At 31.5% G+C, this 26387-nt stretch overlaps 1 protein-coding gene and 1 long non-coding RNA gene across 4 annotated transcripts in view; both read left to right on the plus strand.

Moving 5' to 3' along the window:
* LOC141453850 (G-protein coupled receptor dmsr-1-like) overlaps positions 1-11528 on the plus strand; it is a 186464-nt gene extending 174936 nt beyond the window's left edge. For 2 of the 3 annotated variants that reach the window (XM_074127523.1, XM_074127522.1), the window contains one exon: positions 6739-11528. In XM_074127523.1, coding sequence (XP_073983624.1) covers positions 6746-7855 — 1110 coding nt within the window. In that variant the 5' untranslated portion in view covers positions 6739-6745 and the 3' untranslated portion in view covers positions 7856-11528. The remainder of the gene's footprint in view (positions 1-6738) is intronic. The other variant, XM_074127520.1, reaches the window with a different exon arrangement.
* Positions 11529-17251: 5723 nt separating this feature from the next.
* On the plus strand, positions 17252-25805 carry LOC141453852 (uncharacterized). Its single transcript, XR_012458261.1, has 3 exons — positions 17252-17659; positions 17734-17865; positions 25585-25805. It is a non-coding gene; the product is annotated as an uncharacterized lncRNA (long non-coding RNA).
* Positions 25806-26387: the final 582 nt, after the last annotated feature.

Raw genomic sequence — 26387 nt, forward strand, 5'->3', positions numbered from 1 at the left:
AGTGAGTCGTTTCTGCGAATACATCTTCATTTATACATGATATTTGCTGAGTATTACATATAAGTATTGTTATATATAATCAAGTTTTCAGCAAAAAATGTGAAAAATATTTGTCACAACCTATGAGAACTATAGAATGAGAAAACGAGTTTATTTCACAACAAAATTCATTAACCAATATTTCTAGCTTTTAGGGCTGTGAATAAGTAGGGCTTTTCGCTAAAAATTCATTGATCATCCCGCTACTTACTTTACTGTCTTAAGAGCTAGAATTATTTTTTTATTTTGATTCTAAATATTTCGAGTTAAAAAAAAAAGTTGTCAATCATTTGTTGAAAAATGATTCTGCTGAGAAAACTCACAAGATTATCCTGCCTTTTCTCATTCAAACTTTTGACGTTTGTTCCGATGATACATTTTTTGCATTGATCATCTTCTGGATGCCTTAGTAACAGGCACGATAGATATTTTGTAGTTGGGCCGACCCAGGAAATAGCGTGGAACCTAAACACAAAGAGAAAAAAAAAGCTCTCTAAATTTTTCCACTTTTCTCGGATCTAGCATAAAAATTTATGTCTCTTTTTATATTCTAAAAGTAAATGAATAAAAGTTAAATCTATGAGCATCAAAATATTCCAAATAAAAATGAGATTTTTTGATCATCTTAGTTGTTTAGAATGTTACTTTCAAATGTCTTACCACCCTGCTTTCTGGACTTCAATATCCACCCTAGCCGTTTTAGCTATTCAATTTCAGTTTTTTCTAGGTAACTTGACATATCTGGACGCCACGATTTTTCTTTGACGCCTCCAGGATCGGATATTTCTTCAAGCATTCTTTCGAACTGTTACCGAGCTCCATTTATGCTTTAAAATTTTACCTTTAAAACCATGTTCGCAATGAGTGATTTAACTTTTAAAAAAGTCGTTAGAAGCTGGAAATTAATAAGCAGTACTTACAGTTGAGAGATTTTGCTCATTAACGTCTTATTTGGATCCTAAAAGAATATACGGTTGCAAGTTCAGGCGTTTTTTCGTTTTGGAAGTATGTATAGTATTTACATACATCCACAAACATTTTAGAGAATTTTCTAAACAACTGTTTTTACTCAAACTTGTAATACCACTTTTTATTTTATATGTTAAATAAAAACATACAAAAATTCAAAGTGAAAATAAAAAGTTTACTCAAGTTTCAAAAAATGCAAAGGCAATTCATTTATTTAAAAAAAAAACACGTTAATTATCGGAGTTACATAACGTGCTTCTCTCAGTTTCTCTTTTAGTAAATAAAATGACCATTTTATAAGGTTTCTTGTTCCTTTAAAAATTAAATTAAAGGATATGGGTCAAAACGAATTATTATTGGTGCTGGGTTAATTTAATATTTTCGAATTGAAAAAAGGTTTTCCATTTCTTTTATCTCTTGCATAATCAATATTATTTTAATTGAAATTTTGATTGATACTTCTTATTTGAGGAGTAGTTTACGCGTTAATTGACATGTGAATGGTGGAGTAGCCAGCCGGCTGTTGCGCCATTGTTATTATTACATCCTTAGCCCTGACATCTCATTTTTTTACACTAATATCAAAAAATTACTGACAGAAAATGATGCTCTGGAAAGAGGAAGTGAAAAGAGACCTGGAGCTCGCTTTATTTTGCCACTACCACTAGAGTCAGCATCTATCCTTCATTCCAGTAGAATAGTCTGAGGACGGCAAATACTGGCTAGCTCACACATTTCACTTTGCTCAATTACTGCATACTATACCTGTCACATTGCACGCATTTCGGTTAGCGTGCTTACAGAAAAATTTACTTGGTTCACCACCAACCAAAAGACAACACAAAAACTCAGTAGTGTCAAATACATTCTTCACCATAGAATTTATTATATAACTCCGTTAGATCACCCGCTTGAATATATTAAATATGCGTCCACCAAAAGAATAAATAAAATAAATATTACATTTTGGAGCATAAGGTTACAGCATCATCTGGGAGCATTATCTTATAACCGTGTACATAAAATCTGATGGAAATCATAATGTGAAATTCCGTTGATTGAAATATATAAAGAGTTCAGTAGAAGGTAAACATATAGGCTTGCCAACGCCCTGTTTCTGAAAATTAGAATAAATGGAAGGAACACCAATAAATTTCTCACTCGTAGAAAGCGTAGTACTGGAAAAAAGAAATAAAGAACATGTAAAAATTGTTGAGTAAACGTAATTTTCCATTACAAATTCTTTAAACTTTACAATTTAGGAAGGAAAAGAACCTAGTATGCATATTTACAACTTAAAGGTCTGAAAGTCAAACATCATTTTCAAACACCACTGAACGATGTTTAGAGGTATTTATTTATTGTAGATGTTAATGGAGTTTGTAAACCCGAACAATACACTATAATGAACACCCTAAAGGTATCTACTCCCTTGGAAGCCCAGAACTGCCTTTAAGAAAATAAATTTCTAGATAAACGGAGTAAATGAAAGTTATGCATCTCCTATGTAATGTAACATCTATAACATTTCCTACAAAGGAAATTTACCATCTGTTGAGGAAAATTCTTCAACTCGGAACCATAGCAACACTATTATATGTAACTGGTATGTCCATACATTGCACTCCCAGAGATCAATAGGGAGAAGCTTTCCCACCACGTTTTTCTCCTAGATGTGCGGAGTTGGGTAAATTTTTAGTAGAATTGTAAACACAAATAATTATATACAGGAACAAATAATTGAAGACCATATAAGTTCAGAGAGTGTACAAATTTAAAAGAAAAGATTGGGTACCATTTTCGAGAAACGATAAAAAAAAGTTAACCAAATATTTCCTGTAAAGTACTTCTTGTGGTTGATAGATTTTGACCGTTAACTTACTGTTGAGTCCATGATGGAAATGAAACGAAGTATAAAGTCCCTTAGTAATGTACTCGTACTTTCGATACTAGACAGGAAAGAAGCATTCTAGCTCATAGAGGTGGAGGTTGAGGTTGAATATGAAGTTTGGTAAATTGTAGCCCATCTGGATACTTGCAAATCCCACCTACATCCAGATGCGCCAAAGTTTACCAAATATGACCTTGAACAAACTTTCTTCACCCTTTCCACAATAGACCACCTTCGTGGATTTAACCAAGCTAAGCCAGAACGCACCTTTCTGAACATCACGTCACAAAACAATAATTAGAATACCAGAACTAGTGGAGGTAATCTCCATACTCTTACTAAAGTATTATTTGTTCTAATGATTTACATAAACCTTCCGAATTCCCCTACTATTATTTAAACAATTTTGATCCCACCATTTTATAAGTACCCAGAACTGAATGGATTAAAGACGTACATTAAATATTCTGGAAGGCCACCTCTCACCTCTCCAGCACTCCCACAACTGATGGTGCTTCTTCACTCAACTGATTTTAACTTAATCTGGGCAAATCTTGCCAGCGTTTACCTCATCACTTCTACTCTAACCACTTCATTTTCTTAATGTTTTTCTTCTTTTTATCTCGCTGGTGGTTTTCCTTTTAACGGTGCCTCATTATTTCCATTCTAAAAATATCTCAGCTTTGGTTTTCTCATAAAATATAAAGAAAATATTTCTAACATTTGTAATATCCAAATGATAAGTGAATTAAATTTTTAAAGTCGTGACGTCCAAATATCTTTTTATTATTCGCTCACAAAAAAAATGAACTGGTTTGAAGAGACACAACTTCCCCTTACTCCTATCCCATATATTTGACACAATTTTATAGATCAGTTGGCATAGACACAATAAATATAAATAAGGGAATTGTGGCTAACTTATAGCAATTCACTATTTCTTGTAACATACATTATCTTGATATAAATAACAAACTACTCCACAGTACCAACTCAAAGTATGTTCTTGAGATAGTTTCGAAAATTAGAAAAACTTGTTTTTATCAGAAAAAGAAAAAAGAAAATTCTAAATAGAGAACAAATTTATTACTTGAGTATTGTTTGAGGAGATGATTAAGCATTGATTTGTTATTTTATATTAGTTAAGCGTTTAATAAATGGATAATCTTTAGAGTTTAACCCTCGTCAAGACTTTATCTTCCTGCAATTGACGTGATTCTCACTCATCCATTTCTTCAAACCCCTGAAATATATTTAATTGCTTAATTTCATTACTTGTTTAATAACATTACACCATAATGATTTTTTAAGGGACGCAACTCCGAAATCCGTGCTCACAATACCCTAAAAGATTTAATCAGATGTTATTGATCTACCTGTATGTGTTGCACATACAATTTTACAGAAAATCTGCAAAGATATCGTCAAAATCACAGAAAATGTGAAAACTCCATTGGGTTACTAACAAAGTAACACCGAAATTTAGTAACACATCACTTTATAATATATCCGGAAAGGATACGAACATTTCCCTGAAAAAGATACATTTGAGGGAAGCCTACCAATCCACCATTCCACGAAGTGTTTTTAATGGAATTGTCTTGTAAAAATGATCCAATAAAATTTTTAATCTATTTTTTATCTTTGTGCGCATAAAATGGAAAGAGAATCATTGGAGCCATTTTCGGGAATTTCCCTAAAAACTTAAAGATCCATTCAGTAAATTGGTACCGAACTTTTAGGATTTTGGAAAATACCAAATCGAAATATAAAGTTTCATCTTCCTGCGGTTTTTCGTTGATTAGGTATTTCGAAAAAAAAAACAACACCGTTTTTAAATATTTGAAATGATTGCAATACCTATTTTTGCCCAAAAAGCAGAAATGTTACATTAGGAAAGGAAAAGCCAGTTTCTGCTTGGAAATATTAGGGAAGATTCTATTACCGAACATTAAATATGAATGTGTGGGCAGTATAAAGGAGCTTTCATTTCTGGGATACTTTTGACCCTTTAGTGGCCATTCACTACATGTGAAAGTAAAAACCACCTTTTCAGATTTACACATCACAATAACATTTTGTACAAAATGCCTACGTGTTTTCACTCAGAATCAAATTTCTATTTTCAATTTATTACAAAAAAGTACGCTGCTACTCGTATTCCTTCTCTGTTTCAAGGCTATAATTCTTTAAAGGGACAAACAACATCTCCTTCAGCACTCACTTCTGTCCAGGACATCAATGTAATCTAAGAATTGAAAACTCGTCATCCTCTGGTCGTATCTTCCCAAAATTCAAATTTCGATCATAATTCCAACAGATTCTCTTTCCTACTTCTGAGCACTGGTCAAAGCTAAGAAACTCCCAAAGTCACGAATGGTTCTTGGGATTAATATCTTTTTTAGACGCTTTGACCCAACCAGCGTGCTTATTCAGCAATAAATATGATTCAGCTGCTCACCGATGAAGAGGTAGATGGTCTTAAATTCCGCCGCTTTTGAGCGATACAGTCTTGGTCTAACGTGCAATCTCGAGTGAAAATCCAAGATTTTATTTATTTAAAGTTTTTGTAGATTTTTATCTGTTTTTAGGATCCATTTATCTTATTACTTATTTATTTTACTTATATATTCGGTCTGTATTGTGTGTGTATTTTTATCCTAGGCTAGGCGTAACAATGTTTTAAAACCAAAGAAGTTTCCTGACATATTGTCACCAACAGGGTACCAATAAAAGTGTTTGAAAAGTCCTCTTTGAGCATTGCCGAACATTCTTCTTCTTATAATTTAATTAAGACCTAAAAAAATTGCGAACCAGATAAGGTTTGAACTTATTGAGTTGAGATATTTTTGTTTATTTTAATAAAGTAAGAGTTTATTTTTGCGATCAGTATAAACAATATAATACCTCTTTTCTGTCCTATTCCAATTATGGTAATTTGTTGTAACTGAAATATCAAACTAAAAAAGAAAGATTAATGATTTGGGAAAACAAAAATGTTGTTTATATAATTGAATATTGTAAATTAAGTATTGAATAGATCCTATATTAGATCAATGGGGAATATTATTATAGAAGTTGAACTGGGTAGCTTAGGTAGTTAAATTTAATATATCAAAAAATTCAAACTGACATAAAATCAATGTGTTCTCAATTCCATGGAACTTTTACCCTTTTTTTTAATTTATTTAAAAATGTATCCCTAGTTCAGTAATCAATAAGTAAATCAGATGAACAGTTGAATAGCCAATGAGTAGCAGGAGGATTCTCTAGAAGTGATTTCTATTTTGATGGTTAGTCCCAAAGAAGATCTCGCTTCAGTTTCGGCGTACAGGATTTTTAGTTATGATAGTAGTGGTTGCAAAGCGGAATTAGGTCAATGAGAGGTATTTCTGGTATTATTCTTAAGACAGCTGCTCTAGACCGTGACTTCGAGATTGGTTTAAGACATTAGAACGAGATATCAACCAATTCGATTGTATCATAGATTGAAATTTCTGTATGTTTGTCTGGCTTAACTCCAATGTTCTTTTCCGTACGTGGGCATAGGTTTGATTTCAGAGTTGAAAATTAGATTTTTTAGTTCCTCCGATAGTTTAGAAATATAATTAATAATTTTGTCTAAAATTACTAAGATCAATCTTTACCACCAGATCCCCTATAATGCTGGAAAGATAGTTTTGTGCTATGCGTCCTCCAATAATTTCTCTGATTTTCTCCAAAACAAATTATCTAAATTATAAAGCAGAATATTGTTGTAATTATATTTAAAATCAACCAAACATTCTAAAAAGAAAAATTCACTTATTCTTAGTTCAGAAATGATTTCTTTGTTTCAGAACTGTGATGGACATTATGAATTCTACCGCGTTGCCTGAGCATCAGCCCTACTGCGGAGAAGGTTTCGACACATTCCGCAACGTTTACCGCGAGGTCCATGGCTATCTAAGTTTGTGGGTATGCCTATTCGGCTCTGTGGCCAATCTGCTCAACATTGTAGTGCTCACTCGACGAGAGATGACCTCACCAACTAATGCCATATTAACTGGCCTTGCAGTGGCTGATCTATTAGTTATGCTAGAATATATACCATTCGTATGGCTTATGTATTTATCGCCTAGTTCTAGAAGTGATCGCTACACCTACGGATGGAGTTTCTTTGTACTTTTCCATTCAAATTTCACACAAGTATGCCATACAATTTCAATATGGTTGACAGTAACTCTGGCCGTTTGGCGATATATCGCTGTTGCATATCCGCAAAGAAATCGCGAATGGTGCGGAATGCAGCGCACCATAGTTGCCATCTTTTTGGGCTATGTCATATGTCCAATACTCTGCATTCCTCTGTATTTAGCTTTCAATATACAATCCAAGTCGCCACCCTTAGATGACAATACTTGGACCCAAAACCAAACCTTGTATATTGTACATTTTAGTGAATTAGGTTCTGCAAATCACAATTTACTTGTGGACCTAAATTTCTGGGTATATAGTGTTGTTATAAAGATAATACCATGCATAGCACTTACCGTGCTGAGCTTAAGACTTATTTGTGCATTGATGGATGCCAAAAGAAGACGTGAAGCATTGACTTCTGGATCCAAAAAAACACCAAGAAACTTGGAAAACGAACGTCAGACTGACAGAACTACCAAAATGTTACTAGCAGTGTTATTGTTATTTTTGATTACGGAATTCCCCCAAGGTATACTCGGTATGATGACTATAATTTTAGGAAGAGGATTCTTTAAAGATTGTTATGGCAAATTGGGCGATGTAATGGACATTTTAGCGTTAATTAATTCAGCCATCAATTTTATGATTTATTGCGCAATGAGTCGCCAATTTAGGAATACATTTAGTTTATTGTTTAGACCACGATGGCTGCCAGTGCCACAGGTGGAAAATGGTGTTAATCATAACCATACGACAACCATGGTGACACAAGTCTAGCGAAAAGACACTTTGAGGGCACAGCAACTACTCTCGCACATATAAAAACTGCCATGCGATTTTAGTCTTGGAATGGGCGATTTGTGGTTTTTAAACTTCTTATTAATCGTTAATTTCCTACCTTGAATTCCCTTGGAAAGTAATCAATTTATTGTTTATTAACTAACGGTCCCAGACAAGGAAAGAGAACTATCACAAAGCACATGAACACTCATCCATCTCCTTTCCGACGAATTGTAGGCTAAGTACTTTGCCCTCACATTGACCTAGATCCTAGATCCCTAGATGAACAACGTGGATTAAACGAATTAGTTTTTTCTTTATAAAAAATAAAGTATGGTTTTAATTTGCATATAATCTGTGAAATAATTTAAACTATTTGATGTAAGAAGGCTGTGCTGTATTTACGATAAACCTAATTTATTTAAGGGTTAGTGTATTTTTAATTTATTTATAATATAGAAACTTTGTAAAATCAAATAATTAATATATATATTTAACTTTCCTTCAATCTGTGTGAGAACTAATGAAAACATAGAATTAATGTTCTCCTTTTAAATGTTTGCTGTAAATAATAAAATATAATATTGTAAAATAACTAAATAAGTTTTTCATAGATTTTTGCCTATTTAATTAAAATTGGAAATGAAAATGTGTGAAGAGCGTATATTATATAGTATAAATTTAAATAATTAATATATTTTTGTAAAAAATAAAAAAATATAAAGAAACAAATGGAATAATATCAATGGAATGTACCATAATGAGCCCATGGTCATATCCACTGAGAACCATTCTATTTTTTAGATAATAGTAGCTAAATAGAACATAAATAATAATAGAGAAAAATGTTTTATGTTGAATAAATAATAGTTTTCAATGTTGTTATTGTTGTATAAATGTTGGCAGTAGATAAAAAAATGAATATGTTGTAGTTTTTATTTTAATTTTACCCATGCTGTTGTGTGTAAATTACTTGATTTTATCAAAATTCCAAGTCGTATTTGTAAAAATAAAAAAATTAAAATAGTAAATAAGAACCTTGCCAGGGACCTCCTTTAGAGTTTTATTTCATATTTAATGACAATTAAATGTTGAATATTTTTAAATGTTTTTGCCAGCAGATAGGGAACTGAATGAAAAGTTATTAATTAACAATTCTAGCGTTAAATATTTCACTTTTTATGCATTACTTAACTGCAGTAATGGTGTTAATAAATAATTTTAAGGCCACGAAGTTCTCTTCGCAATAGAGAATTTTAAGTTTTTTAAATAGATATTTTTCATTAATTTAATTATCTAAATAAAAATTTAATTAAAGAATTATTGATTTTATTTGTTATTAGAATATGTTTAACAGTGGCATCATTTTTCTCCTTGAGCTGTGCTCGAGCATTATTTGAGTCTCGGTAACTTGTGTCCGTAGAGTTAAATATTGCTTTTTTTAGAATAAATATATATATAAATTTACTTTTCTAAATAAACAATGTTCATATATTCGAGTTCACATATTGATAAGAGAACAAAAGAGTTTAATTTTGCTTGAGTATTAAATTATTCATTTCATATTACCTTTTTTTTTTCCTAACCTACATTAATGATCCTTCGTTTTCAGTATTCTTTCTTAAGCTTTAAAAATGAAGCGAATTGTTCACTAGTATTTATTTTTGTTCGAGTTAGTTCTTTTTTATAACAGGACTAGTTATTAGTAAAAGTTTAAACCATCTAATCAGTAAGTTGCTGGAAAATATAACTTCAGTTTAAACAGATTCTTAACAAATGGCTTAAAACTTTTCTAATCATATCAAGTCCTGCATCTCGTATGCTGCAATCTACATTTATCATTTAATTAGGAGGAAACTCAGGGGACTTGCATTCGCTTATTGCCACATTACTTATTTTATTTAAGACATTCAACATTATGATGTATGCAACACATTAAAAAAAAAAAAAATCATACATTGTACAGCCAACCATATTCCTGTAGACTGTTTCCATCGTTACAATCAATTATGCCCATTAATGTCGTTGGGTACTGGCTAAAGAAAATATAAGGGCAAGAGAACTCATGCGTGCAATTCTGTGACGAGTAGAGTTGAATGATTATTACTCATTCCACTTTTAGAGAAAAAAGTAATGTTTTTTAATTTTTATTTTCTCTCACTTATTAAAAGAAGGAGCTGTGCGAATTATCTTTATTCAATGATTAATTGCTCGAACATGTCACTTTATAACACGATTATTAAACATACTATAATTATGTGCATTCAGTTAATAATTGAATTTAACAGATTCTTCCAAAATCCACTTTAAACTTTTTCATTTTTCTTACTATTTTGATCATTTTTAGAGAACATATGTGTAAAATTATTATAAAATGTTAAGAGGAATATTCATTATTTTCGTAGTTAGTAATGATGAGAAAGAAGCATATTTTATTGAGAGCATTAAGAATAAGAAACACTGAATAAGTAACACCATATTTGTTTTTTACAAAGATTTCCAATGAAAAAAAACTCTTAATTTTATTGTGTACGAATTGGCCAGTTCAAAAGCCGATTTGAAACGGTGAGTGCTGATACAGTTAACTTATTCTATGAGATAAAAAAGATTCCAAGTTGCGTCAAGCGCTCTTTTAAATTTTGTCAAATCGTATCATTAATAGACTAATACAAGTCCAGGACTTGGCTAAGGTTGGCCTATGCACTTCCATCACTTTAGCTCTATTGTGGTATCTTAATTAGAGCACCTTCCTAGTTGTCCATTTGTTCGAATTAATTGTGATTTGAGTACAAAGAAGATATAAAAATAATTATACAATTCTCTTAAAAACAAACTTATATAAAGTTATATTGATTTTATTAAAAAAGAATTCTATAATCAGTAATGTGTAGAGATCCTAATTAAATGTCTATTCTACAATAATGAAAGCGGTTTAATAACTACCTTTTTCGGTTTCATAAATTAATATTTATTGAGTGTTTTTTTGTAAATAACATTATTTAAGTAACCATTGTATGTACGTTTCAAATATTATAATCGCTGGTTTTATATTAACTTTAATAAATTGGATAATTAACAAGAATATCCATGCATTATATCTGGCAATGAATTTAAATGTTAAAATTTTGTAAATAAAGTTGTATTAATACTGCGTTCATTACTTTAATGTTGTTCAATATTAATGTGGATTCTGTGGGAAAGGAGAGATGGCTAAATAGTCTGTCTTCGCAACATTAATGAAAGAGAGAAGGCGTTGTAAACTTGAGGCCACTTTCAAAAGTTGGGAGAAATATAGGCTCTTAATAGAAACGTAAGGTCTCTTTTCTTAAGGGCCAATTAGTGTCATCTAATGGTTAAATAAATTATTCTCACCATTTATTTATTTAATGAGAATAATTAAAATATAAATAACAAGTTAGAAAAAATCGACGCAGTTGAAATAGATAACTATGACTAACGCAGATGAAATAAGATGAATCCTCAGTAACGGTATAAAGAAATGTCAATAGAAAAATAAATAAACATGAGAGAAATAAAAAAAGGAAATATTTTTCTCAGTACCGAAACATGAAAGCTATCTTATTGTCACTAAAAATTTTATGAGTGGTGCTGTGGTGATCGTGCACAAACTTCTTTTTATTGCCTGCACACTGTGAGAGAAGAACTCATACGTATTGGCAAAAAAAGGTGGGGACTAGCAAAAAAATACATCTTATCATAAAAGTGAAAATGTTACTAAAATGAACTCTATCAAGTAACTTCTCCTTTTCTCATAAAAAGAACTAAAAATATATATATATATGTTGTTTTTTCGATAAGATCTTTAAATTCAACTACATTTCTGTAATATTGAAGCCATTACTCCATATTACCTCAATAACCGTCATTTTAAAATAAATTAGATATTTTTTTAAAATCCTCAAAATGTCATCAACACATCAGGATAATCCGTAAACCAGAACTATGTCAAAATTAATTTAATTCCAAAAATTTTATATATAAATAAAAAGCTATTTCAGTCTTAATCATAACGCTGCCCTTTATACAAATAATTTTCTTTTAAAAAATTTTATATTTAATCGTATTAATAATCTTCAGATTCAGTTCATCCTTTCTTCTAGTGCTATACACACTCTGTAAGTTCTGTCTGAGGGTTTTTGGTCCGCTTCACAGCAGTGTTATTAACTTTATGAAGATTTACTCCGTCTTCAATTTCAGTTTTAATTCTGTTCGACCACTCAAATTTCTTTTTAATCTTATTTAGAGACGTACTGAATTTGAGATGTTTGAATTTTGAGTATGTTTTACTAGTGTCTGTTGTAGTTGGTGACTAGTATCTAGTAAGTGACTACTATATAGTAGGTTGGACTAGGTGACGCATTTTGGTAGCCATTTATTGCATCCTGGTTTTGATGGACACCTTTGGCTTGGAGTGCTCTTAAGCAAGTGAAGTTCAAATGCTTGTAAATTTCAATGAGAATGCGTTAATATTATACTACTCCCCTTCGCTACACATAAGCTCACCGACTGAATGTTCCCAAACAATAGTTTTACTGATCTTTGTTTAACTTGTCTAGTAAATAAAGAAAATAATATAATTCAGTGAATTTTTTTAAAAACTGATTAATTATTGACAAAATTAAATGAAAATAAAATAATCTGTTCTTAACAGGCAAATAATTACAAAATAAAACTGTAACTGTGAACTGAGAAAATAAAAGCTGATAAAAACTGAAGTTATGATTGTAGAAATTAGAAAACAAAACATACAGATCTGAACTGTAGATCTGAACACCCAGGTGAACTGACCGCATATCAGAAGTTAAGGGATAAGAAAGGTCAACACTATGGATTGTCATGTACCCGTTTTGTAATTATATTTTAGCGAAATGTGGCACACAATAAAAACGAATTGTTTCAAATAGAAATGATGACCCGAACAAACATATTATAAAAGATGAATTCCTCTTCCGAAAATAATATCAAACAAAGAAGTGTCTTTCTTTGTAGGCAGTGCAAAACAAATTTCATACTTGACAAATTTCAAAATTTGTTATAGGAAGTGTTGTAAGTCTGTGGTAACGCTCTTTTGATTAAGGCATTGTTCTATCACACAAACTAAACAAGTTAAATAAAACAATGACTGTATTTATTTTAATTTTGTTTAGAACTCAATACTTTGGAGCGAATGTTCAGCTCATTACCAACTTCAAAGTTTTAATTAATTAAAAACCAAGTTCTGCAGTAGAAAATAATTTCATACACAATCACAATATCCCAATTAAAAATAATTTTACCTACATTATTTCTTTAATAAAAGTTTTATATCTTTAACAAAGATTTGAACATTGAAAATACAATTACTGTATTAAAATACAATATACCTACTGTATTTCCATAGAGAATATCTGACAAACTTAATTACAAGTTTGCAAAGTCGGTGTTATACTCGTACATTTACCATAATACGTGTGTCTTGATTTCCATTTATGACTCTTAAATGGTATACATATATCTTATAAATGACTCTTGTAGTTGATGATTATGGTTAATTTGATTCTATTTATAGATACCTCCTTATTTAGTATGTACTTAGTTAAAGCTGCCTCTACTTTACATAAATGATCTTTAACTGATCCAATATCTTTATAATGAATGAAAGAGTGAAAGATATATAATACATTAGAACATTTTGTCTTGTAAATAACAATTAAATAATGTAATATTCATAAAGTTCTTTTAATAACATTATTTTATTATTTATTAATTTGCTTAATTTAATGCGCAATAATTGGCATCTAGAGCTTTTTTCAGTGCACTGCCGTCTCCGGACAGTTTTTTTCTCGTCAGAGACAACACTGTCTATCACTGGACAGTAAAATGCTCCCAGGAAGAGAAAATCTAAGTGTCAGCAGCTGGATTCGAACCCGTGATCTTTGCTCGGAAATCCAATACGCTAACCACATAGCTAATCCCTTTCCTAATAACTTATTAATTATTAACAAAACTAAGAGAAAATAAAATGATTATCTTTGCTTAACAGGTCAATAATTGCAACATAAAACTGAAACAATAAACTGAGAAAATTACAATCATTTATCTAAACTTTCTAAACAATGTTCATTAACTGAGAATTAATACTTTGTCATTTAAAGAGTAAATTTTGTAAAAGATTTACAATCTACAGTTAATAATATAAGATAAAAGATAGTACTCAGGCCTCCAAAATGGGCTTTATAGTATTATTGATCTCTCTCAATATCACATCATCCCTGCAACATTACTATTATATTATTACATTCAAATTCAGCAAAAGAAATTTTACAAAAATCTAACTACTGAAAATTTAATAGAAAAACTCGCACCAAATATTCGGGCCTACACAACTCTCTGGTGGAAGCCAAAATTAAAATATATTACATAAGAAGATTCTACGTTTTCAGTGAGTGAATTAACAAGAAAGGTGAAGTGAGGAATGTCAAAATTTCAAGATAGAAAAAATGTTAAATACGAACGACTCGAAAAAATTATTAATCGTATAGGTTTGTAGTCCAAAAACTTAGTTTTTTCTTTGAACATACGTTTTATAATCTGCAAATTATGAGAACCCAGTCCCTTCAAACGGAAGGCTCGGCATGTAGATGTTACAATGTTTTTTGGGGTTTATATCTCTTTTACAATTTATTAAATGGGATTATACTTTTTTTTTATTATATTGCTTATTTTCTTTTTATATGAAATAAATATTGTGAAAAAGTATCACGTTTTATTGGGAAAGTATTGAATTTGAATTTGTTTAAAAGGAGTGTTACCTTTCTTTTTGCAATATCATAAAATTTTAATTTAACAGCTGGTTAACTCTAAAGAATAATAAATTTCTGTTTTAAGGCAATCAACTAACTCAGCTCGTGCTCAAAACATTTACTTATCATTCATATCATTACTTTCACCGTTACCTCATTCTACTGTGAATAATTAGCTCAATTATTTAGCTCATTTAATTAGCTCGGTTATAGTTGGAATATAGTTTTGTGATGTTATACTTGGTGCCCTATGCGCCACCTGGTTCATCGTTAGCTTAATTTCAAGGATATCGCAAACTGCCAGCTCTCTCCTTAGTTTTTTCAACCTTCGAAGGTTTCGTGAAAAACGTGTTTTTCATGGGCGCCTTTTCATCTTCTTCAGCCTTTCTATCACATATACTTCTCCTTCTTCCAACATGTTATATACATATCTCGTAACATTAATCTTTAGAGGCTAGGTAGGAATACTTGTATCTTTCAAATTTTGTTAATTGATCTGTTTTATTATTGAGCAGATAACTCCATTTCTAATAAAATTGCCGAGTGTTTAAAAAAAGATGAAAGTAGAAATGAATAACTATTGTGATATTTCTAGAAATCTAGATTAGAAATGAATGCCTATTGACTTCGATAAAAAAAAAAACAAACCGCCACTTTTAATTTTACAGGTCCAAAGAACCTGTTGCCATTTTCAACAGCTTTGAACCAAGATTTTTTGGCAAAGAGTTATGAGATCACTTAGCTGAGTTTTCATTGCAAAGAATGATTTTTTTTTTTCAGTTTTCTTAAGTCTTAACAATGATTTTACTAGTATTTTGGATTTCTGAAGTTAGGTTTAACGTAAGTTCTAACTAGGATAGGAGAAACGCATAGCCACTCAGGTTAATTATTAGGTTTTACTAAACAGTTTTTGGATAAGAAAAGATGCCTCTCGTTAAATGTATACACCCACAAGAATGAAGTGCCTGAGAATTTAAAGTCTAAGAAGTAAAAATTTATTATTCTTGAACTTACACAATTTCATTGAGTTTCTCTATTTTTTGATTAATCATGAAAACATAACGAACACATCGCTAATGAAACTGGTGATTTTAGACATTTTCCCAAGAAAAACATCATTAAGACATTCATGAAAACTGAAAGAATATGAAGAATAACAAAATTCCTATAAGGAATCTCTTTTTTTTCTTTTTTAACTTTATGAAGCAATATCTGGCCTGCAAGCTTTATGACTGGGACATCTTCAAGAGAGAGTATATACTTTCTTCATTTAATACAAATTAATAATAAAAAAGACATTACGTAGAAGGTATAAAAACACAGAAATCGCCCTCGATTTTCTAATTTCAGCATAAACTCATAAGTTCTCATTCAAATAAAGGTAAATTTAACCATTATTCAAATAAATAAAATTTAGGTACTTACTAACTAGGAAGTAACTCTTTTGCTTTCTTAAGAGAAAGTATAACAATCGTGTAGTTTGCATTGCGTGCCCACTTTTTAAGGACCCTTGAACAAAAAAAAAGTGTTTTTTACAAACAGCACAGCCACTGTTGCTCAGAATACTCAAAACAGAAAATTCAAATTTCAATTTTGTTTCAACGGAACCTCGTACAATCCGATATAGATTAATAGAAAGGGGAAGTACAGGCTTCTCCAAAATTTAAAGTTTAGTTTAGAAAAAAGAGGTGATGCGTTAGGGAATTATCCTTGCCTATTGAAAATGTTCTACCTATTCCTATATCCAGAAAAACAAGAGAAAAATTAGCAGTCTATAATTCTGGTGGAATCACTTGCTGGTAGATCAAAACAGACGAAGAGTTTTATAGGCGGCACTACCTTCTAAGGTAGAAGACCAGAAGTTTTTAAGAATCTTCGAGAGGAGAATAATTAGACATTTATTCGGACCAGTTTGTAAGCAAGGTACTTGGCAGTCTAGGTCCAACCAAAAAGTGGACGACCTGATAGGTCGTTTCATTAAATCACAAAGAATAAGCTGTGATAGCAATATTATTAAACCAACAGATTTTGTAGCATGCCTTTGCAGTAAGAAAAGTGATAAAAAAAATGCTATAATAAAGTGTATTAACATTCTTTGCTAACATTGCATTACGTGCTTTGGTGCGCAGCATTACATTCCAGATTGCCAGAAATTCTCCTAATAAATGTTCAAGAAAACGATTTTGAACAAAAGCGAAAGAATTACACAACAACAAATAATATTAAGAAACTGAAGGCACAAATTCGTTCCTAATTTGAGGAAAATCGGTCAATCACAAATGCTATTTTAATGTAGGAAAGTTATTTTTTTTAGAATTTTCTTGATAAAAGCGCTAACGATTTGCATTTACCTCGATTTGGTGCTTCCATCAATACCTGTCACTTTTATTGAAGACATTTTTGCAGAAATCTTTGTTGGAGGTTTTCAAAGGGAAACAGATTTAATTCTAAAATTGAAACCAGCTTTCCCAAGTTCGTTGCGGCCCTTTGGCCGGCAGTATAAAAAAAAAGTTAAGTAATCCTAATTTTTCAGCAAGCTTTACATCCAGCTCCGAATCAGGTGTTGTAGACGGAGGTTTAATATCAAACATCCTTAAAGATAAATTCCTTTTATTAGCCATTAAATAAAATCCAAGGCATATACTGAAAACGAACACAGCACCCCAATTCATATTCGCATAGCGGACCTCGCCTCTAACCGCTCGGCTACCGTGGCGCCTTTTTGGCCACTGGTATAATATTTAGGAGTTATTTTCTGTTAAACCTGACATAATTTAGAACAGGACTAGGTAATAAAACTGCTCCGCCGAGTTGCAAGAATGTTCGATTTTTACCATTGAAAATATTTAAGTTTATTAATTCAATAATATCATTAATTAATCATGCACAGTTCTTTTGAAACTAATTTGACAGTTATCGGGTTAAATAACTTTATTGTTACGAAAATAAGTTACTGAAAGTGCAAGAAATTAACGCCGTGTGTTTTGTAAACAGTCAAGTAAAAAAGTTCGTATTTATTTTATCAACAGATTCAATTCAGCCCTTTTTGAAATTATCATTATTACTTTTTAGGTCCACAGACGAAGATAATAAACAATAGAGTCAGGACTTCAGATTATTTTAAATGCTCCATTCCCCACCTACATCTGCATATTTCAATATGCCTAGACTTTCTTTCAGGCAACCCTGCCTCATAGACTTAAGGTACATTTTAAATCTTCATTTTTCTGTAAATTTTCAACATTAATTCGAAAATATAGTATTTCAATATTAATTCTAAAATAGTGTTTTCATTGCATGTTAGTTTTTTGTTGTTGTAATTTCTGTATCTTAATTACAAGTTTCCTGAAGATGGATACATCAAAATTTAATGCGATAGTTTCTCATGTTTCTTCCTAAGGAAGCTTTACAAACACAGATGCTGTTTATATCCCAGTCTTTTTCACCAAAACCTATATACTGCTGGCTGGTTCTTCATCACTTTCTTTGGCAAATATTTATCTTTCCACCTCAAGGTTCATAAAGCAGTCACTTGGTTAGTAAACAGTACATCGCCTTGCTTTTCACATGGATCCAAAAATTCCAATCTCTTCTTTCTCCAAACTTAACATTCTCACTTATATCACTCTGGAGATTTTATCCAGGTTACAGCAACGTTGTCTTGCTCTTGGTAGAACTAAACTTTCAAGATCATGATAGCAGAAAGTAATAAATGACTCGAGTCATCTGTCCTTTAGAGTTAAAGGCAGTTAGATAGAGATACCAAGAAACCCCAGGTCATTAACACCAGACTGAGAATATTAATTTTCTTACGATCCCGTCTGCTGCTAATCACCATTTAATTGCAAAATTATAGATTCTACTTTATAAAATGAATATCATTGCCTTGTGTGGTTACATTTGTGGTTAAGTTTGAATATTCATAAGTGAAATTATGCATCGACTGTTCTCATTTTTGAATATGCATATGTTGGTTAGAAATAATCGAGGGGCAGGAAAAAACCTATCTTTATGCCCAAATTTCCTTTGATTTCCCATAACATTAGTGATGTCTCATGAACGAATAGGTGTATAGTTTTTTTTAGTGCGAGATTTCTAGTCTGGTATTATCTTCTTGATCTCTCTTCTAATCCTCTATATCAGTCTAAACAATCTAGGATAGAATTCTAGCCTTCTGTGTCTCGACCCTAATTTTCTTAAATCGTGCTTTCTTAAAGGTGCATTATTAACTTAACCTTATGCTTAAAGATGTGTCAGTTGTTGATTCTTCATAAAATGAAATTAAAGTTAATAGAAAGGGAAGGGATTAGCTATGAGGTTAGCATACTGGACTCCCACGCGGAGGTCCCGGGTTCGAATCCAGCAGCTGACCCTTAGATTTTCTCTTCCTAGGAGCTTCTTACAGCTCACTGTCCGGTGATGGACAGTGTTGTCTGTAACGAGAGAACACTGTCCGGAGGCCGGCAGTGCACTGGAAAAAGCTCCGGGCGCTAATGACCTCAGCTGTTGATGCGCCAAAAAAAAAAAAAATAAAAGTTAATAGAAATAATGTCTAAAGCTAGTTTCTAAGAAATAACTTTTAAAATAGAAATTTAATTAATAAAAGAAAAAATATGGAAATAAATTAGTAATAAAGTTTTAAGTAAGGTACTAAGAAATAACTAAAATAGTAATTTAATTTTATAAAAGAAGAAAATATGGAGAAGAGCTGCAATAAAATATAATTAAGACTATTAGAATAAAACTGAAGTTTGAAATGTTCATCATACTTTGTACCTTAAACAGTAGCGGAGTATTAAAAGTTAACAATGGCTATTAAACAGACGTTTTTTTCTGTTATTTTTGGTCCTCTTCATGACTACAGTTTTTGCAGTTATTACTTAGGTATATTTTTGGATAAGTTGTTAAATTACTAGTCGGGAACTCCACAAAATATTGAATCAAATTTGTTAAGGTTTTTTGCATTTTGTTTTTTATAATGTGATAGCGGCATTTTTATAAACGCCGTGGACTGAATTAGCAATTTCATTGGCTTTTTTTTTTTACGACCACCTTCGTTGGACATTCCCTCAACACTCTTAATCAGCATTTCCAACAGTATCAGGTGAATTCTTGTTATTCCTTAGGAGAGCTAGGGTATCCCAGCCCGTTTGCGCCAACTCACTCTGGACAACCCCAACACTGACACGAATAGTAATTCCAACGGAATAGCTCTAATAAATAACAATAGAGTGCAACTATAATCGGTTTAGCGAACCCATAGTCAAACTCTCCATCACACTCTCAAAATCTCAAATCATGCCGAGATCTTATTCCATCGTCTCGTTGCCTATAAATTTATCTATCTCTATTCAGCGAGGAAGGTGTTAGGAAATAAATAATGGCTAAATAAAGAGAGCAACGGATGAGCATTCTAATTTATTTGGATAGTTTATCATAATTATCAGAGCAGGGATAAGCAAAAGTTCGCATTCGTAGCGCAAAGGCATGTTATTACTAGATTATGTTATGAACACTCTTCCTCATAAAAATTAGAACATAACTTTTTGGAAAATATCCAAGCAGGGTCATCCTGCTGTTTGCAGACCCCACAATTTTCAACTACGCAACATGTCCATCTCATAAATGTTATCATAAGTTATATCTCATCTTGACATATAACCAGGTATTTGTTGTTATTACTTTGGCGTTTCAAACACACGTCAGTTCTCAAGCCAACTGTTTGTTCTTCGTACTCATTTTGTTTGTACGATCTTCAAGCCACTACACCAAGCTTCAATCTGACAATTGTTAACTTACCAAAAATTAATTGGTGGAAAGAAAATATTTGCCCACGACTGGTTTTAATTGTTTTAGAGGTTGCGTTACATCCATATTTCAGCTAATCATTTTTTTAAGCCTTGTTTTTTTTGGTGTGAATTTTTATATTCCATTCAATAAAAAAAATTAACTATACCTATCATCTGGGGGAAAAAAAATCTCATTTAATCTTTCAACTGATAAAATGAATTGTAGAAAATGGTTAGTTTGCATTTCAAATTTTGTTTTTAAAATTTGAATAACATAAATGTAACTCTTGAAACGTTAAGTACTTTCATATTCGTATGCATGTATTCATCAGATTTACCAACTGAATGGTTATTTCTCTAAAAGCATACCACATTGAAATTATGATTTATTGCTTTGTAAATTTATGCACAACTATAATTTCTAAGCAGAAATGTAAAATATTGCTGCAACGTGAATTTGAATTATGAAACTCTCTGACTGTTTCAGTTTTAATGATTTTCTCATCGAATTTTAATTAAAGTAATCTCACGTGTGGAGAAATAAGGGAATAAACTCAATTGTACTTATTAAATGCTAGTATATTAACTAACCAGAAAATAAGTAAATAACCAGTTTATTTGCTATTTCTATAAAATTTTACTTTAAATGATCTCCTAATTTAATACTACATATTTCTGAAGTATAAATGAAGAACAAAAGATTCTATATTAAATATTTTTGATCAAAAACATTTCAAATATACAAAAATGCTAGCGGAACTGCTTACATTTAAGTCACATGACAACATTTCAACTTTTAATCTCTTGCCCGACAGCTTTATTCCAAAGGGATAACTCACCAAAAAAGAATAGCACGACATTCATTAGAGATCATACCGTAATACTAGAACCAGAGAAAGGTAACTGCTAATTTTCAAATTTTTGCTTATTTCACGTAGGTACTTATTTCGGTGAATTCTATTCAAAGACTGAATGGCGTGTAGAGGGAATTTTAAAAAAATTACAGATAAGCTATTGAATCTTTGATGAGAGCTCACTGAAATAAATACCCTCGTCAGTTTAATTGGTCACAATTAAAAATTTGTAGTTACATATTTCTGACTGAATACATTCATAAATTGATACATTGAAATTTTAATGACATCTAGGTTCAAAAAATGATTACAAATTGTTTTGTGTGCATGAAAGAGTGTCTGCTAGAGGTACATATGTAGGGCTCTTAAATAAAAAAGAAATTACTACTGGTTCAGATTTGATTATTATATTATTAGAATCAAACCATCAAAAATAGAATAAGATTATTTGAAATCTTCTAATATTGTAACCAATTATCGTTTTGTGCAAAAAATTTTATTCAAGAGAGGCAAATACCTAAAGGTAGTAAGAGAAAGTCGGGTGATTGATTGTTCACTCGGATTTGTTTTTTAAACATTGAATAGAAAATTTATTTTGGTGTCTTCAGGAACTGTGTGGGTTAGGTTTTTTTAATGAAAATTGATTGGATGAGGGATGGAGTAGACATTGATTCTTACCATGTAATCTAATTAAGTTACCTAATCCTTTCATTATCTTCATTTGAGACGTCTACATATATGAGTTTAGCAAAAATTTAAATTTTGATTACTTGTACCTGTTGGAATTACTTAATAAAGGCAGTAAATATAGATGTTGCTTGAGTTTTATATTTTCGATTTTCGAGCCAGAGGAGGCATCTTTGAAGACACAGTACATGTACAAGCTACATAAAGTGCATTATTGGACAAATTAAGGAATAAGTTTGAATTTTTAAATCTGACATTAAACATTTAAATTTGTGACATGATATTTTCAATTTTTTTGGTAATTCGCAACTCTCCCAAAATTACCAAAAAAAGTATTAAACCTTCTTGTTTGTAACAGAAGTAAAATTATTTTTAGCACTTTTTTCTACGCTTGTGAACATCTAAAGCTCTTAACATTTGATTATTGCTTAGAAAATCACTCGGAAAACTATTTATTTTCCGATGATTAAAAAAATACTAGCTTTACTGCCTTGGCAATATTTTCTGTAGAAAGGGCTGAAAAAATACATAAAAATGACCTATCACGTGCTCTTCTTTTAACAAGTTAAAAAATTGAAATATGATTAATAAATACCAGATTTTGAAATGGCCTAGCACCTTTAATTTTGATGATCTCGAACTGCAGTTTCCGGTTTCTTTCAAAGTAACTTTTTATACTCTAAACTGTGTATATGAAATTAGGGGTCATCAGCAAACCCTTACTTTTGGGCGCGCGTCTACCGCGTATGCGGGCAGGAATCTAAAATCAAGTTACATGTTCTGAAACTAGACGGGCAACAAATTTTTCCTCTACCATTTTTTGCTCAGTTCAACCGTTTAAACATGAAATGCATGAGAGCCATCTTAAAATAGATACTCTGTATATATTATACACATATAGGTATATATTATTAAAAAAGTAAAGTAAAGTAAAGTAATCGCCTATTTTTTCAGGCGGGACTTAACGTCCAACTACCATTTACCAGGTGTCGTGGACGGAGGCGACTAGCAAACGTACTTTACTATTTCTCATTTAACCATTAAATAAAATCCAAGGCCAAGACCGGGAATCGAACCCAGTACCACAATGCATATTAGCTTTGCAGGTCTCGCCTCTTAACCCGCTCGGCTACCGTGGCGCCTTATATATTATTATATGCGGGGTGTTTCAGGGTTAAGTGTCCTAACTGAAAACATGAATTTAGGACCTCAAAACAAGAAAAAAATTCCAATGAAGGTATGCCCGTTAACGCTTTGTTTATGAGATATTCACCTCTAAAGATTTTAGAACGAATGATAAATTGATTGTATAACGCTAAAATCACTTTGTGTCTCTAACTGTACATACCAATATTGACATTTTACGGAATAATACCATCTGGAATTTTGCACTGTGGACTTTCTAAATAATAACTCTTTCTCAATAACATTTATCAGTTTGAAGCTTTTACAGAGAATGCATCATTATTCTAACAGTGAATATGCCGATATGGTGTTTGTGTATCGTTTTGGCAATGCTGTCCGTCGTGAATATTCCGTGCGATTTCCGAATAAAAGATTACCATACAAGACTATCTTTAGGTCCACATTTCAACGTCTTAGAGTGCTGGCTCATTTGCTTTAATGCCACGTGCTGATGGAGCTCTTGCCCCTTAATGAAATGAAAGGAGTGTAGCAATATTACAATTGTTTTATGATCATCCGTCCGCCAGTGTACGAACAGCTGAATTTCATATTACGCCAACTCTCTAAGGAGAGTAAGAAGAACTCTCTTTGCAGATGGACGTCACCATTTATTACCTCAAGAATTTTTACGATTGGTATTTAAATCAAGTTGATCCTAAGCCACAATTTTCGCATCATATTCTCTGGACGAATGAAGCTACACTCACAAGAAATGTTCAACCAAAAAACTTATCATCTCTGAATGCTCGAAAATCTTCTTGCAATTCGTGAGCACCATTTTCAGCGTGAGTTTCAGTGATATTAGACAATATTTTAATTGGTCCGCATTTCTTATCACCTGGGCTTAATGCGGACACATTTTTGCAGTTTCTTAGTAATGATTATTACATTTTGATTAAAGTTGTTCCGCCTCAACTCAGAAGGAACTCGTGGTTTTAATTAGATGGTTGTCCAGCACATTGCGGTAGAGGTCCACGAAAGTGGATTGGCCGAGCAGGACCTAGCCTGCTTGCTCTCCACATCTGACACCAATGGATTGTTTTTGCTTGGGGTGCCATTAATCGAAAAGTCTATGAAATGCCTGCCGGTCAATAATCTTCATTCTTTAAGAAGAAGAGTAATTGAATTAATAACAGCAATCCAGTGCCGTTCGCTATTGCTGCTGTGGAAGAAAGATACCGATTCCTCATTTTCCTTATAATTTATTTATTTACTTTTAATTGTCATTATTTTCTATCAATAAAGTAGTTGGAAGACACTATTAATTTTTTTTATTATTACCTACCTAATAATAATTCATAAAATGGAAATCTTTATAAGTGAATATCTCATAAACAAAGCGTTTACGGGCATACTTTCATAGGACAATTTTTTCTTGTTTTGAGGTCCTAAATTCATATTTTCAGTTAGGACACTTAACCCTGAAACACCCTGTATATTAGGATTAATTTGGGCAGTAAATTCGATTGTTTAAGTAAATCTATTTTTAACATTTACGTAAGACTTATTATTAATTATGAAAATTAGTGCATGGTGCTGTAAAATTAGACGTATGAATTAGCATTTTATTTGCACAGCGATGAATGTAGTGATGAATACACTGTATTTGTTTACTTAGTATATTGATGTGATTATATTAAACTTTGATGACTATTAATTAAATTATTACATTGCATATTATTACCTAATGTTGTTTATATTATATTAGGAACAACTACACTTGTATTTACAGTGCTGAGTTCAATTAAACATTTCAGTCGATAGAGTTATAATTGTTTTAAAATACAATTTTTATACCAAAATGTTTGCAAAGTATGAAGTTATCTGTAATTATCAATTGTACTGAATTCAAAAGATAGTATGGGTAGTAGAAAGAGTCCTGAGATTTAATCGGGTGGAAAGCGGTTACGTAGACTTTATAGTTTCCAACATATTCTTGTGAGTCTGTGGCCCTAACCAAAAGCTAAAGATCAGTTAGGTGTCTGAGAAAAATTGCATGATACATGGTTGAACCCCTCTGCTTTTCTTATCCGATAATTTTCTTTAAGACCTTAAATGTTAATTTTGTCTACCAACTCAAAATGGGTTTATCTTGCCATACTTTCGCTTTTTTGTTGCAAAACCACCAGTTCTGGCTGGGTTAATGAAGATGCTTACCTGAGTGAGAGACTCAATAAAATACCATAGCTGCCGGAATCGATTTTGTGTGCACTGATTAACTTAATTGCCGGATGTCCATCGGAGTAATTGACTATTACACTGTTGGGAATAATCTATAATCTATTAGGAAAAGAAATATCTTGAAATATCCGCATATCTTGAATTGTAGCAGATTTACCTAAAAATTAATTTTAGGATGTCTCTCATAGTGTAGAATCCATTCTGATTAAATTATTTTACTTCCGCAGGTTGTCCCCAAGTATGGTTTAGAACGTTTTTCTGAAACACTAAATAAACTTTTTGGTGATTTTAGAATCCATCTTGAGCCTTATTATAAACAAAATTCAGTGAAGAAGATATTTTCGGCAACAGCCAGGATAAGTATGTTCATTACATTTTTTCTGTTGATCTATATAATTAGGTTCGCCTTTTATCAGTAGGTACAAACTGAAAAACTTTTGGGTAGATCCGCCTGTATGTTTACGGTTTTAGTTAAACAATCTTTACTTGTTCACATCAAAATGAAATGTCAATGTTCTGCGATATTTCATTTTTTTCAACCAGCATCCGTTTTCTATACGATCCGGTTCTAACTGAAACTCCCTTTATCACAGAACCCGTCTTTAAATCAAGTATTGAGTCTCCATCGATGAGCACCTCATCTATTTGACTATTCGTACTTTAAGCGACCTTTTTTTAAAAAAATGCCAATAAAAATAACCTAGTTTTAGATTTCCTAAAGTTAGAAGGATAAATACTAACGCTGTTTATCACAAAACGAAATCTTTAAAGAAAAATTATTTATTCCCCTCTAATATGTAATTCAGTTAATTACAGCTGGAAAGACGGAGAATTCAATAGTATAAATTTAAAAACTTTATCTAAACTGAAGTGTTTTCTCGAGTGTAGAGCCTTAAGCAAATTTTCATTTTAATGAATTTACTGAAGGAATATTGATAAGAAGGCATTGGGAATGGTTTAAATATACTACAAATTCAAAACATTCTGGCTACCATTTAGCCTTAAATTCCTTTACTTTATTAATTTTATT

This window comes from Rhodnius prolixus, unplaced genomic scaffold (genome assembly GCF_049639745.1).
Source record: "Rhodnius prolixus isolate KJV_2025 unplaced genomic scaffold, Rpr scaffold_3, whole genome shotgun sequence".
Taxonomy (NCBI): Eukaryota; Metazoa; Arthropoda; class Insecta; order Hemiptera; family Reduviidae; genus Rhodnius; species Rhodnius prolixus.